We start from the raw sequence: 15,919 nt of genomic DNA on the forward strand, positions 1-15,919 counted from the left end.
CTCTATGCAGATGAAAACTAGGCCAGTGACCAGTCTCATTGGTTGCAGGGAGAGGTACTTTCCATTTTTCATCTGCGACACAGAAGGCGGGGGTTGCCTCTGATCCTTTTGTTACTTGGGGCATGGAAAATTTGGGTTTTCCTTTTGATTCAGTTCCAGGAAGTCAGCATTAATCACCCTTAGGTTCCCTGCCTCCATACCCTGTTCTCCTACCTCATTTCCCCCCGAAAGACATGATTCTCATAAATCTTTATGGGAGGTAAAAGGATTGATAGTCTTCTGTAACTGCTTTATGCTGACCTGAGGCACAGTCTCTACCTACTGGGGAATCACAGGACTCTCTCCCCGCCCTGTCTAGTGGAGACAGGATAGCTTCTTGATGGCCAGGGGTGGTGTCTCCATCTGGAACTCTTTGGAAACATTGTCGCATGATCATCTGAAGCTTGATGGTCTCTAGGTGACAGGAAATGAATTTGGTTAAGAGATTTAACAAACATGGTCCAAAAACCAAGGCAAGTATAGTCATTACTAATGGGCTGGCCAGAGGAAGGAGCCATGAACCCCAACTTAGCATTTTTGACCAGGAGCCCCATGACTCAGATAGCTGTTGTCGTATTTTAGAGGCCCAGTTGGGTAGTTTTTGGGTGGCATTTCTTACTAATCCTCATTGGCTGGCATAAAAACAGCATTCTTCCCCTAGAAAAAGACCTAAGCCCCCCTTTACAGCAGTTAGGAGATCTCGTCCCCTTCTGTTTTGCAAAGCAACTGCTGCTGAGGCATCTATTTGATTTCGTATGGTGATGATACTTTGGGCAATGTCTCTATTTTTTTCTTTTTTACTTTGGGCAATGTCATTCAAGCTTTCATAAAATCCTTGGAAAAGCATTGGTAATAGGATAGGGATGTTGCAACCCCGCTAACTCCCCTTCCTACTCCCGCAGTTATTTGTAGTCCTACGAAAAGGGATGTGAGTTGGAGGGTTCATTTGTGTCTGGCAATTGCAGTTAAAGGTACAATGAGGGATTGGTTCTTGGGAGCTATATTAATTTCAGAGGCTAAATAAACAAGTGTAAAGGTTCCAGTCCAATTGGCTGGTAAACATAAGTAAGAACTAGTTCCACACAGGAAAAAGGCTCCTAGTTTTTCAAGACAAGAATTTTCTATGTTGAACGTGTGGGTTAGCTTGTTGTTTTCACTTTCCCAAGTGGTTAAGGTTCCTACGAAGGTGGCCCCAGTTAAAGGCCGGAAAGGACCTTGGGAAATATTCTCAGTTGACACAGCAGTTCTGTTTTCCCATTGGAGGTAATTAGGCTTAGTGTCTACCAACAAGCATCCAGAGGTATTTCGTACTGGAGAACCAAAAGATAACTAGATGTCTGAGGATTAGTGCAGTCTTCCCAAGGGAAAATATGAACATAGCTAGTGGACTTACCTTGACAGTACTTAGACTGTGTATCCTTTGAAGTGCCCTTATCTAGGGATGGTTTCCATGAAAACCATACAGGTTTTCTAAATGACACAGTCTGGGTAACTGCATAGCTTATGTAATCATGTGAGGGGTTAATCTCTAGGGTATAGTTACATTGATGACTTTTCAAGGTTCCCAGGGCCTGACCAAAATTTTGGCTTCTCTTAATACAAAGTAGCACCTGGAATTTTAGCTCTGTGTACATTGATATTGGGCCCCAGATGGATTTCTGTGGGATGCAACCCCAGAAAGGGTACTCTGATAGTACTGGAGAAGGTTTACTGCTTGTCCTGTCATTGTAGTTCATGTTTTTTTCCCAAGGCCAAAGATTGGGCTGGGATCAGGGTCGTAGTGTATTTGAATGATGCTGGAGATAAACAAAGCCAACAGTCCTTTGCCAGAGCTGGGCTGGTGGTATTTAACTGTCTTTGAGTTAAATGTAAAGTTTTTAATAAATACCCAGAATCCATTAATTGCTGGAGGGTTAAAGTGAAGCTCTGTTGTAAAATAAAGCTGATTCTCATTATGCATGGTCCTGTATACGCAGGCTGTGGGTGACCATTATGGAACCAAAAAATACTTATTTGTTATTTTGTGCTATAGAACAGGAACTTCAGGGGTGGATACCTATGCTGTCAGGAATTCTTGTTATAAGAATTAATTAAAACACTTTGCTTAATTATTACAAAGGAAGTGATTCCATTTGTTTAGAAGAAAGCAATTAAATTGTAGAAGTATAACAGTGGCTACTATTATCCAGTTTAAAGTAACTAAGCAACAAAGACACCAAGGAAAGTTGGTAGGCTTTTACTTAAACAGGTACTTAAGGTCTTTCACAAGTTCACAGGTGTAGTGGTTGATGGGAGCTTCAGGTTCCAGGTCTGGGACTTCACATAACACAGGCTTGACACCAGAAAGATGTATCCAACTATCTAATCCTAGTACTTTGACCCCAGAAGGCATGGCCAGTACCATTGAAAATGGTCCCTTCCACTTTGATTGTAATTATTGAGCAGGTGATCCCTCCTATGTTTTAACAAGTACCTTGTCTCTTGGCCTGATTTTGGGTTGGTGGTTAGTTCCTGGTGTGGGGAGCTTTTGAGTTCCAAACTTTTGTAAAGCCTGCTGAAATAATCCCAGGTTAACTAGGTATTTTACTAAACTGGATGTTTCTGGATCAGAGATTAGATCATTAGTTGAAAATGGCCTTTTGTATAACATTTGTGTGGGCTCATATTAATTTTTTCTCTAGGGGAATTATGGATTCTTAAGAGGGCTATGGGCAGTAAGCAGATCCAAGTTTCTGATGTTTCCTGACATAGCTTAGCTAACTCCTATTTTAGAGTTAGCTAAGCTCTTTCCACTTTTTTGGAGGATTGAGGTCTCCATGCTGAATGTAAATAATAGTTGATTCTGAGAACCTTAGCAACCCCTTGAGTTATTTGGGAGACAAAAGATGGGCTGTTATCACTTTGGAGGCTTTGAGGTAACCCAAACCAGGGGATTATTTCCTTTAAGAGAACCTTTATAACTTCATTAAACTTCTCTGTTCTGGTAGGGTACGCATCAACCCAGCCAATAAAGGTGTCTGTTAGTACTGGCAGAAACTTGTATCCTTTGCAAGCTGGCATATCAGTGAGGTCTAATTGCCAGTCTTCCCCTTTAACTTTAGCCAATATATTCACACACAGAATCCCTTCTACAATAAATTTTTCATAAACCTTCTACAACTTGTCTTTTAACCCTCCAAACTTAGGCAAGAAATCCACATTCTCATGCCTTTTACCAAAAGTACATTCTACTTTTTTTACATGAATCCTTTTCACGACTTACACAGACCTTCTATGACATGCCTGGACTTTCTGACTTGTCCTAAACATCCCGCTTTTTAAACAACCATTCATTTAACTTTAGGACAAGAATTTACCATACAAGATCCTTTCTCATACAAAATTATTATTGCTACATCCTTCCCTACCAAGAATACATCTTCATATACATAACTTTCTTCACCTCTCTCTCTCCTACGTACTGGTTTCTTACTACCTTGTTTCATAAATAACCCTTTTTTTAAGTCAACAACCTGAATCAACCTTTAGACAACCTCCGAACTACACAAAATCATTTCTTTCTCACCAATAGCACATCTTTTTTGGCACCTTTTGTATACAGAATCATTTGTTAACTAGAATTCTTATCCTTAGTAACCTTAAATTTTAGTGAAATCCTAAAAAGCAAGAAATCCTGAACTATTACATATGAGCATTATTTATTTATTATCATTATTTTTTTGAGATGGAGTCTTGCTCTGTCACCAGGCTAGAGTGCAGTGGCACAAGCTTGGCTCACTGCAACCTCTGACTCCCTGGTTCAAGCAATTCTCCAGCCTCAACCTCCCGAGTAGCTGGGATTACAGGCACGCAGCACCACGCCCAGCTCACTTTTGTATTTTTAGTAGAGACGGGGTTTCACCATGTTGGCCAGGATGGGCTCAATTTCCTGACCTTGTGATCCACCCACCTTGGCCTCCCAAAGTGCTGGGATTACAGGCGTGAACCACTGCACCCAACCCATAATCCTTTCTTTATTGGAAATGACCCAGATATCCAATGAACATCAAAAACAATTTTAAGATTTTAAATTACACAAAGAGTTTACCTAAAACATTTATCCCAATTTCATTTACTCAATTCTTTCATTTTAACATTTTATCTAGATTACTTCTGAAAACTAAGATATTAGACACCATCCTCTAAAGTTATTTCCTTGTTAGCCATTTTTTTTATTACCAATGAATATCATTTGCTCACTGAAAAAAAGCCTCAATGTTAAATACACAGGTATTTTTGCCAATAACTCAGAAGATTCAGCTAACAACATTAGTCTCATTTGTTTATTTATTTTTTGAGACAGAGCCTTGCTCTTTTGCCCAGGCTGGAGTGCAGAGGCACAATCTCAGCTCACTGCAACCTTCATCTCCTGGGTTCAAGTGATTCTCCTGCATCAGCCTCCTGAGTAGCTAGGACAACAGGCATGCGCCACCACATCCAGTTAATTTTTTTTATTTTTAGTAGAGATGGATTTTCACTGTGTTGGCCAAGCTGGTCTCGAACTCCTGACCTCAGGTGATCTGCCCACCTTGGCCTCCCAAAGTGCTGGGATTGCAGGCGCTAGCCACCATGCCCGGCCAAACTAGTCTCATTTGTCAAAGAAAGCATACAAACCAGGACCATTTTTTGTTTTGGCTGGGTTAATACCTTTATAACCTTCTGTGCCAAACACTGACACCTTAAAATATCTTGCAAAGACAAATATAAAACCATATATGATGACAATTCTGAAGACATTTCTATTTTCATTTTACCAATAATTTTAAAGCCAGCTTCTTTAGTAAAGATTTACTTAAGTCAGCTGGGTGCAGTGGCTCGTGCCTGTAATCCCAGGCAGGCGGATCACGAGGTCAGGAGATCAGGACCATTCTGGCTAACATGGTGAAACCCCATCTCTACTAAAAATACAAAAAATTAGCCGGGCCTGGTGGCAGGCACCTGTAGTCCCAGCTACTTGAGAGGCTGAGGCAGGAGAATGGCGTGAACCCGGGAGGCATAGCTTGCAGTAAGCTGAGATCATGATGCTGCACTCCAGCCTGGGTGACAGAGCGAGACTCCATCTCAAAACAAACAAACAAACAAAAAAAACCAGCAGCATAAATGCCTGGATACATGCAACTCCATCTCACTTTCCCATTTTCCCATTCAACAGCAAACTCCAGATTCCAAACAATGTTGGGGCCAAACAGTATTGCAAAAGAATATCAAGTGTTTACTCCTTAGATTATCAGGGTCAAATTTATTCCAGTTGTTGAGGATGCAGCCAAGCAGGGAGTCCTATTATTGTCTGTAAGAGAGAAAATCCTAAGGAGGGTGTAGTACTATTCCTCAGAACCTCAGCCTAGGGTGCCCCCTTTGGAGAGGTTGAGGTCTGGAGTTGGATCCCCTAGAGGATTCCCCTTTGGGGTCCAATCTTAGAGTGTCAGACATCTCTGACTTTAGGTGGGCAACAGTGCTGCTTTATATGTTTTCCCTCCAGTGGCAATGGTCTACTGTGAGCTTTCCTTTGGTTCCTGGGCGTAATCCCAGACTTTTAGTATCCCACCAATTTCAGTGTGACGTATCTTCCTGCATTCCTCACAGGACTAAGGAGGTTCCGAAACATTGCAGAGTTAATAGTACCAAGGTTGGTGGGGTATTCTCTGTGAAGGAAGGATACAGCAGTATGTAAAAGACTGAGATTGAGAATTTCTTTCTTTCTTTTTTTTTTTTTTTTTTTTTGAGATGGAGTCTCTGTCGCCCAGGCTGGAGTGCAGTGGCGCGCTCTTGGCTCACTGCAAGCTCTGCCTCCCAGGTTCACGCCATTCTCCTGCCTCAGCCTCCTGAGTAGCTGGGACTACAGGCGCCCACCACCACGCCTGGCTAATTTTTTGTACTTTTTAGTAGAGATGGGGTTTCACCATGTTAGCCAGGATGGTCTCGATCTCCTGACCTCATGATCTACCGGCCTTGGCCTCCCAAAGTGCTGGGATTACAGGCGTGAGCCACAGCACCCAGCCTTAGACGGAGTTTTGGTCTTGTTGCCCAGGCTGGCTGGAGTGCAGTGGCATGATCTCGGGTCACTGCAACCTCCGCCTCCCAGGTTCAAGCAATTCTCCTGCCTCAGCCTCCTGAGTAGCTAGGATTACAGGCGTGTGCCGCCATGCCCAGCCAATTTTTTTGTATTTTTAGTAGAGATGGGGTTTCACCATGTTGGCCAGGCTGGTCTCGAACTCCTGACCTCAGGTGATCCACCCGCCTTGGCCTCCCAAAGTGCAGGGATTACAGGTGTGAGCCACTGTGCCTGGCTGGGGTTGAGAATTTCTGTGAGATTCAGGGCAAGCAAATTGATGCTGAAGCAATGACCATCAAGCTATGCCATCCCCTCAGTGGAAGTCTGAGATGTAGAATGTCTACTGAAGCTTGTGGATCCCAAAGGTCTTCAGACAGTCAAATAAATCGAGTAAGAGAAGGTAAGTCAAATGCATGAGATACATTATCTTTTGCCCTTACGGGCTAACTTTAAGGAGAGTTTTGCATAAGAAAAGAGGGTTTAAGTCACCTGAAACTTGTGTGAGAGTTCGCCCTGGACAAGCTGCCGCTGCCAGTTGCATCACAGATAGGGATCAGGGACTATAACCGGAAAATAGAGAAAAGAGTATTTTCCCCTTCTGGGCAGGGCAGCTATCCCCATTTACGCCTTGGCCTTCAGGCAACACCAGAGGGTGGCCCTGGCCAGCTGCCCTCAGTTACCAACGAACTAGTAGGAAACAGCAGCTGAAAGATTTTCTGAAAAAGAGAAAAAGGAAAAGGACTAAGGTCCTTCACCCGAACTGGGTGGTGGCGGTCTGGCACTTCCACACAGAAATCTTTCCGTTTCACCAGAGAGTGGCTCCGGCCAGAAACTTACAGTTGCTTCCATGCTTATGTGCTGTCCACCAAGGATCTGTAAGTTGGAAAGGGAAAAAGAGAGAGAAAAGGGTTCCCCTGTATGGAAAAGGGAAAACAAAAAGAGAAAAAGAAATCCCAAACTTCGAGCCTACCTCCTGGCTGGCTCACCAAAATATGTTACCAGTGGAGGGTGTCTAGGTTCTTGGCATTGTGTTCTTTTACTTTTTTTTTTTGAGATGGAGTCTTGTTGTACCCAAGCGAGTTAAAAATACGCCACACTTTGAGACTAATTAAGAGTCCTTTATTAAGCCGGCGGCCAAAGAGACGGCTAATGCTCAAAATTCTCTCGGCCCCGAGGAAGGGGCTTGATTAACTTTTATACCTAGGTTTAGGAAGGGGAGGGGGACTCAAATGCAATAATTCTACAGAAGTAAAAACATGCAAGAATCAACAGAAGCAAAATGGTTACAGAGAGATAAACAACTTAAAAGACAAATGGTTACAAGAAGAGCAACGGTACCAGGTGCAAAGTTCTAAATCTTTCATTATAATTAGTTGTAGGGTCTATGCCGGACACAAACTCAAGGTTTTATGTTGTTATCTCTTTGAGAAAAATCCTGGGAACTTCATACGTTGTTGGTGTTAGTACCTTATCAGTTAATTGGGCTCTTTTGAAATGCTGAGGATCTGTTTACCCAGGCCAACCCCTTATGAAAGGGGGTTGGGTAAGGAGCCCTTAGTGTCTTGTAAATTCAGGGGTCAATTGGAGCTTGTCCGGCCTTCCCAGCTAGAGAGAGTCTTATTTACATGAGAAGCAAGGCTTAGGTGATTAAAGAGACAAGCAGGACAAAATTCAAAGTAACGAGTTAGAGTAAAAACAAGGTTAGGCATTTCAGTCTCACTCTGTTGCCCAAGCTGGAGTGCAGTGGTGCGATCTCTGCTTACTGCAAGCTCCGCCTCCCAGGTTCACGCCATTCTCCTGCCTGAGCCTCCGGAGTAGCTGGGACTGCAGGTGCCCACAACCACGCCCAGCTAATTTTTTGTATTTTTATTAGAGACGGGGTTTCACCATGTTAGCCAGGATGGTCTCGATCTCCTGACCTCGTGATCCACCTGCCTCGGCCTCCCAAAGTGCTGGGATTACAGGCATGAGCCACCACGTCCGGCTGGTTCTTGGCATTTTTAACAAAGAATTGGACAAAACACACAAAGCAACAAAAGAAGCAACAAAAGCATAGATGTATTGAAACAAAAATGCACTTCACAGAGTGGGAGCAGGCTCAAGCAAGGCTCAAAAGCACTGGTCACAGAATTTTCTGGGGTTTAAATACCCTCTAGATGTTTCCCATTGGTCACTTGGTTTACACCCTATGAAGTAGTGGCCCATGACCAGTCTGATTGGTTGTGGAAGGTGACCAAGCAGAGGCTGAAGTGAAGTTACAAAGTACACTCTATGCAGATGTCTGACTGGTTGCAGGAGGGGACCAATCAGAGGCACTTTCCATTTTTCATCTGCAACACCGAAAGTTGGGGGGAGTTGCAAAGGGAGTAGCCTCTGATCCTTTTGTTATGTGGGCATGGAAATTCAGGGTTTTCCTTTTGATTCAGTTCATGAAGTCAGCATGAAGCAGCCTTAGGCTCCCTGCCCCCAGACCCTATTCTCCTGCCTCACTGGCAACCACTGATCTTTATCTTGTCTCCATAGTTTTGCCTTTTTCAGAATGTCATAGTTGAGGTCATTCACTCTGTAGCCTTTTCCAACTGGCTGCTTTCACTAAGCAACATGCATCATGTGTATCTTCACACCACCCTCTCACGTTTCCCCCAGGCTGGAGATGTTGAGTTTATCTGAATTTTTCTTATGTCTTCCTGCTCCTCCTTCCTTGTAACTCTCTCGCCTGCAGCCTCTGTTATTTCCTCCTCTGAAGGTGCACCCAGGCTTACTTATCTACCCTCCTCCCTGGGCCATGCCCTGCACACCATACCTCCGTCATGTCATTCTGGATTCTGTTTACTGTCAGTCTTTCTGTTTGGCATAGACATCCCTCTTGGCTGGCCTGTGAGGACAGCCCCTTTCCTCCTTTCATGCTCCTAATGGAGAAGCCACTGCAAGATATTTAATGTCCTTCACCTGATTTTCCATGGCCCGGCAAAACCTGGACACAACTCAGCCACCCACTGACTTCTTTCCTGCTTCTCATCCTCAAATACCCTTCATTGGGCTGTTGTTTCTTTTGAAAACATCCTCCCATGGGGGATTCCACAGTGACTCCCCGGAGGAACCACAGAGTTGGGATGAGGACAGTGCAAGTGTGAGAGTGCTGGGTGTGAGGGCACCAGGTGTGAGGGTGCTGGTTGCGAGGGCACCAGGTGTGAGAGTGCTGGTTGCGAGGGCACCAGGTGTGAGGGTGCTGGGTGTGAAGGCACCAGGTGTGAGGGTGCTGGGTGTGAGGGCACCAGCTGTGAGGGTGCTGGGTGTGAGGGTACCAGGTGTGAGGGTGCTGGGTGCATGTAAGGATCTTGCCCAGGAGGGAAGAGAGCTTTTGATTGAGAGGAGGGAAACATCCTCTCAGAAGTCAAGGGATGGCCACAGAGTGTAGTTAATGTGTTGCCAAAGAATCCTTGTGTCCTCATGAGCTCAGAGAGTGAGGCATGAGAACTTGAGGTAGGCCTCAGTAGTGTTGGCCGTGGTGGCCATGCAAACATAATGAACAGAGTGACAAGCAGAGGGGGGATCTTTAGGACCTGGACAAGGATCCTGAGCTGGGAGCCTCTGCCACTCATTTTTAGAGGCTCCATATCTTCAACAGAGGGGAATCCCCACCAGGACAATAACAAGGATGGCAAGGTCAACCATATTTTGTAATGTCAGTGCCAGACACTGTGAGGCTCACATAGTGATTCATTGATGCCTCAAAATAAATCTTGTAGGCTAAACATTCTTACTCCGGGCTACAGCAAGGAAAATGAACCTCTAAGAGGCTAAGGACCTGTCTGAAGTGGCAAACGGTGGAGCCCAGGTGCAGCCAGTCACGCTGACCATGCTGCTTCAGAGACCATGCAGTCTTTTCTGGAGATCTGTTGGGTCAATTCGGAATATGCTTAAATAAGTTTTTCTCTGTTTGCAGCCTGAAGAAATGGTAGAATTGGTGCATTAAGAATATGAAGTCAGTGTTGATGTTTGAGATGCGATTATGAGATCCAGAAGTGCAGCAGAAACTGATATTCTAGGACTAAGCACCAGTTAGGAGTCTGTGTTTGCTTCCTGTGGCTGCTGTAAAAAATCACCACCAACCTGTTGGCTTAAAACAATGCAAATTTATTCTCTAAAAGTGCTGGAGGCCACAAGTCCAAAATCAATGTCACTGGATCAAAATCAAGGTGTTGATACGGCTGTGCTCCCTCTGGATGCTCCAAATGGAAAACACATTTCTGTCTTTTCCTTCTCCTGTTGGTTGCAGCATTCTTTCCAGTCTTCAGATATCTTCTGCCGTGTCTTCTCATCACCTCCTCTGTGTTTCAGATCTCCCTCTGCCTTTCTCTTATAGGAACACTTGTGATTACATTTAGAGCCCCCTTGGATAATCCAGAAAAAAATCCCCATTTTAAAATTTTTAGCAAGGTGTGGTAGCAGGCACCTGTAATCCCAGCTACTCAGGAGGCTGAGGCAGGAGGATCACTTGAACCTGGGAGGTGGAGATTGCAGTTAGCCAAGATAATGCCACTTCACTCCAGCCTGGGCAACAGAGCCAGGCTCTGACTCAAAAATTAACAAAACAAAATAAAATAAAAATACTAATCACAGAAGGGTACGTTGGCTTGGCTGTAATCCCAGCACTTTGGGAGGCCAATGGGGGAGGATCACAAGAGCCCAGAAGTTTGAGGCTGCAGTGAGCCATGATTGTGCTGCTATCTGGTCTGTTCAACAGAGCAAGATCCTGACTGTAGAAAACTAAGTAAATAATAATAATAAAATTCTAAACACATCTGGACAGTTCCTTTTTCCCAAAAGTTCACATTCACAGATTCCAGGGGCTTAGAACATACATACTTTTTGCAATGGTTAATGGCTTTATATCCTGCAGACCCAGTTCATTCTGTGCATTTCTCTTTTTATCTTCACCTCCCTGCTTATTCGCTTTTTTGAGACAGGGTCTTACTCTCTCACCCAGACTGGAATGCAGTGGCCCGATCTTGGTTCACTGCAACCTCCATCTCCCAGGCTCAAGCGATTCTCCTACCTCGGCCTCCCGAGGAACTTAGACTACGGGCACCCACCACCACACCTGGCTAATTTTTTTTAATTTTTATTAGAGACGGGGTTTTACCATGTTGACCAAGCTGGTCTCTAACTCCTGACCTCAGGTGATCCACCTGCCTCAGCCTCCCAAAGTTCTGGGATTACAGGTGTGAGCCACTGCACCTGGCGCCTCCCTGCTTTTTCTTATTCTTCTGCCCTCTGTATGGGGACTAGTGTTACTTTGTCACTTCTTTATTACGTTTGCTTGTATTTTGCACTTTACCACTGATACCATGTTTGCTGATCCATCCCTCCCTTTCACAGCCTGCATACGGATTACACTTTGTAGTTTGGAAACAAACCAGAGACATCTCCATTAAACAGTTGTCTCCTTCATCTCCCCCTCCCCCTCTGATGCTTCTCCAGTAACTTAGGCATTTTGGATTTCTTTCAGACTGGAAAGCTACTCTTGAGGAGAATAGGTTGAATTCTGAAAAAGATCAAGCTAGGGAAGAACTATCCCACCACGTGGAAGTGTACAGGAGTGTACAGGAGGAGCCACCCTGTTTGGTATTAGGAAAAGTGCAAGATCAGAGCAACCAGTTAAGGGAACACCAGGAGAACTCCTTGAGGTTCATGGTACTCACCTCAGAGAGACTGTTTGCTCAAAGGGAACATTGTGAGCTTGAACTTGGGGGAGGTTATTCTCTACCTTCTACTTTAAGCCTTCTACCTACAACATTACCTACAAGTACAGGTTTCCCTAAGCCCAACTCAAAAGTTAAAGAGTTGAAACAAAATTCAGCTTTCATTAATCATGAGAAAAATGGAGCAGATGGGAAGCACTGTGAGAGTCATCAGTGTGCTAGAGCTTTCTGTCAGAGCGTTTACTTGAGTAAACTTGGAAACATTGAAACAGGAAAGAAAAACCCTTATGAATATATTGTCAGTGGTGACTCTCTCAACTATGGCTCCTCCCCTTGTTTTCATGGTAGAACTTTTTCAGTGAAGAAAAGTGATGACTGTAAGGATTATGGAAACCTCTTCAGTCACAGTGTGTCTCTGAATGAACAGAAGCCAGTGCATTTTGGGAAAAGTCAGTATGAGTGTGATGAGTGCAGGGAAACCTGTTTTGAGAGTCTGTGCCTTGTAGAAACAGAAAGAAGTGGCCCTGGAGAGACCCCCTTCAGATGTGAGGAACGCTGTGCTGCCTTCCCCATGGCCTTATCTTTTTCTGACTGTAATATCATTGAGACTACAGAGAAGCCATCTGTGTGTAATCAGTGTGGAAAATCTTTCAGCTGTTGTAAGCTCAGACACCAGAGAACACACACTGGAGAAAAGCCCTTCGAATGTACTCAGTGTGGGAAATCTTTTAGCCAGAGCTATGACCTTGTCATACATCAGAGGACACACACTGGAGAGAAGCCCTATGAGTGTGACCTGTGTGGGAAATCCTTCATCCAGAGATCCAAACTTATTACGCATCAGCGAATTCACACTGGAGAAAAACCTTATCAGTGTATTGAATGTGGAAAATCCTTCAGGTGGAACTCTAACCTCATTGTACATCAGAGAATTCATACTGGAGAGAAACCGTATGAGTGCACTCACTGTGGAAAGTCCTTCAGCCAAAGCTATGAGTTAGTTACACATAAAAGAACGCACACTGGAGAAAAACCCTTCAAATGTACTCAGTGTGGGAAATCTTTCAGCCAGAAGTATGACCTTGTCGTACATCAGAGGACACACACTGGAGAGAAGCCCTATGAGTGCGACCTGTGTGGGAAATCCTTCTCCCAGAGTTCCAAACTTATTACGCATCAGCGAATTCACACTGGAGAAAAACCGTATCAATGTATCGAATGTGGGAAATCCTTCAGATGGAACTCTAACCTCGTCATACATCAGAGAATTCATACTGGAGAGAAACCGTACGATTGCACTCACTGTGGAAAGTCCTTTAGCCAAAGGTATCAGTTAGTTGCACATAAAAGAACTCACACTGGAGAAAAGCCCTATGAATGTAACGAGTGTGGAAAAGCCTTCAATCGAAGCACTCAGCTCATCAGGCATCTGCAAATTCACACTGGGGAGAAGCCGTACAAATGCAATCAGTGCAATAAAGCCTTTGCAAGGAGCTCCTACCTTGTGATGCATCAGAGAACTCACACTGGTGAGAAACCTTTTGAGTGTAGTCAGTGTGGGAAAGCCTTTTCAGGGAGCTCTAATCTTCTTTCCCATCAGAGAATTCATTCTGGAGAGAAACCCTATGAATGTAGTGACTGTGGGAAATCCTTCCGGCAGCGATCTCAGCTTGTCGTGCATCGGCGGACACATACTGGAGAGAAACCTTAGGAGTGCAGTCATTGTGGGAAAGCTTTCAGCCAGAGGTCTCCCCTCATCGTGCACCAGAGGACGCATGTCGGTGGGAAGAGCTATCAGTGTGACGTGTATTAAGCCAGCAGTTGCAACTCATTGAACATCAGAGAACATATCCTGGAGGAAAACCCTATGAATGCATTGATTGTGGGAAAGCCTTCAATGATCGCTCAACCCTTAGTAAACATGAGAGGACACACACTGGAGAGAAACCTTATGAATGCGACCACTGTGAGAAAGCCTCTAGCCAACGGTGTCAACTTACTAGGCAGCAGAGAATTCATACTGGAGAGAAGCCCTATGAATGTTAACAAATGTGGAAAAGCTTCCAGTTACGATACTTCCCTCATTCAACATGAGAAAGCTCATGGGCAAGAAACCCTGTGAATAACCAAGATGGAGCCAGATGCAGTTGCCAACAACTGTAATCCTAGCACTTTGGGAGGCCGAGGCAGGTGGATCGCTTGAGCCCAGGAGTTTGAAACCAGCCTGAGTGACATGGCAAAATCCTGTCTTTACAAAAAAATACAAAAATTAGCCTAGCATGGTGGCGCATACCTGTAGTCCTAGCTACTCAGGAGGCTGAGGTGGGAGGATCACTTGAGCTTGGGAGGTGGTGGTTGCAGTGAGCTGTGATCATGCCATGACACTGCTGCCTTGTGAGAGAGTGAGACACTCTAAATAAATAATAACCAAGATGGGAAATTTCCCTGCCAGACCCTGTTTACTAGAAATCAGGTGGCCAAAACGTGACTCAGAGTGGGGCTTCATGACCATGTGCATCAGAATTGCCTGAAGTGTGCACTGAAACTGTGTATTACCAAGCTCACTCTAGCCAACTAAATAAAAATCTGGTAGTAAAATCCAGGAGTCTGCAGTTTCTAAAATCACACAGGGGAGTGGGCACGGTGGCTCATGCCTATAATCCCAGCACTTTGGGAGGCTGAGGTGGGTGGATCACGAGGTCAGGAGATTGAGACCATTCTGGCTAATACGGTGAAACCCTGTCTCTACTAAAAATACAAAAAAATTAGCTAGGCATGGTGGCAGGCTCCTGTAGTCCCAGCTACTCAGGAGGCTGAGGCAGGAGAATGGTGTGAACATGGGAGGCGGAGCTTGCAGTGAGCTGAGATCACACTACTGCCCTGCAGCCTGGGCAACAGAGCAAGACTCTGTCTCAAAAAAAAAAAAAAAAAAAAAAATACAGGCCAGGCACAATGGCTCATGCATGTAATCCCAGCATTTTGGGAGGCAAAGGCAGGCAGATCACCTGATGTCAGGAGTTCGAGACCCGCCTCACCAACATGGAGAAACCCCATCTCGACTAAATATACAAAAATTAGCCAGGTATGGTGGTGGTAATCCCAGCTACTCGGGAGGTTGAGGCAGGAGAATCTTGACCTGGGAGGCAGAGGTTGCAGTGAACCGAGATCAAGCCATTGCGCTCCAGCCTGGGCAACAAGAGTGAGACTTCATCTCAAAAAACAAAAAAAGGACTCTGGTGAGGCATGGTGGCTCATGCCTGTAATCCCAGCACTTTGGGAGGCTGAGGTGGGTGGATCGCTTGAGGACAGGCGTTCAAGACCAGCCTGGCCAACATGGCAAAACCCCATTTCTACTAAAAATACAAAAATTACCCGGGTGTGGTGGCACACGTGTGTAATCTCAGCTACTCGGGAGGCTGAGGCATGAGAATTGCTTGAACCTGGGAGGTAGAGGTTGCAGTTAGCCGAGATCATGCCACTGCACTCTAGCTTGGGCAACAGGGCTAGACTCTGTCTCAAAAACAAACAACCCTGAGCTGGCTGTAATGGCTCATGCCTGTAATCCCAGCACTTTGGGAGACCGAGCAGCCAGGCAGATCACTTGAGCCCAGTAGATTGAGACCAGTCTGGGCAACATGTCGAGACCCCATCTCTACAGAAAATACAATTAGCTGGGCATGGAGCTGCACACCTATAGTCCCAGCTACTCGGGAGGCTGAGGCAGGAGTATTACTTGAGCCTGGGGGTGGGGGGGTGGTCTCACCTGCAGTGAGCTGGGATCACACCACTGCACTCCAGCCTAGGCACCAGAGCAACACTGTGTCTCTAAAACAAAACAACAAAATATTGGACTCTGAATATTTCAGGGATTCAGTTGTGCTTTAACTTTGTTGCTCAGTTGGTTTGATTGTAATCAGAACTGGCAGCATATTAATACTTATCAGGGGATGTGAAAACAGGAGTCCAAATAGTATGTTCACAGAAGGTTACAAGCACATAATTTAAGTTGGTCCACTCAGCAACATGTTCCCTAAAAGAAAAAAATGTAAATTGACAGTAGTGGGGAGAGTGGAAGAGGCCATGT

General features: G+C 44.9%; 1 protein-coding gene across 32 annotated transcripts in view; it reads left to right on the plus strand.

Annotated features, from left to right (window-relative positions):
• ZNF544 (zinc finger protein 544) overlaps positions 1–15,919 on the plus strand; it is a 49,212-nt gene that overhangs the window by 19,905 nt on the left and 13,388 nt on the right. For 12 of the 32 annotated variants that reach the window (XM_063658589.1, XM_063658587.1, XM_063658588.1 and 9 more), the window contains one exon: positions 11,643–14,433. The exons of 6 other annotated variants lie outside the window; for them this stretch is intronic. In XM_063658589.1, coding sequence (XP_063514659.1) covers positions 11,643–13,546 — 1,904 coding nt within the window. In that variant the 3' untranslated portion in view covers positions 13,547–14,433. Of the gene's footprint in view, positions 1–4,381; positions 4,938–5,802; positions 6,531–10,076; positions 14,434–15,919 lie in introns of those variants that run through there. 14 more of the 32 variants (XR_010125029.1, XM_063658607.1, XM_063658606.1 and 11 more) reach the window with 8 other exon arrangements.

Source organism: Pongo pygmaeus, chromosome 20 (genome assembly GCF_028885625.2).
Source record: "Pongo pygmaeus isolate AG05252 chromosome 20, NHGRI_mPonPyg2-v2.0_pri, whole genome shotgun sequence".
Taxonomy (NCBI): Eukaryota; Metazoa; Chordata; class Mammalia; order Primates; family Hominidae; genus Pongo; species Pongo pygmaeus.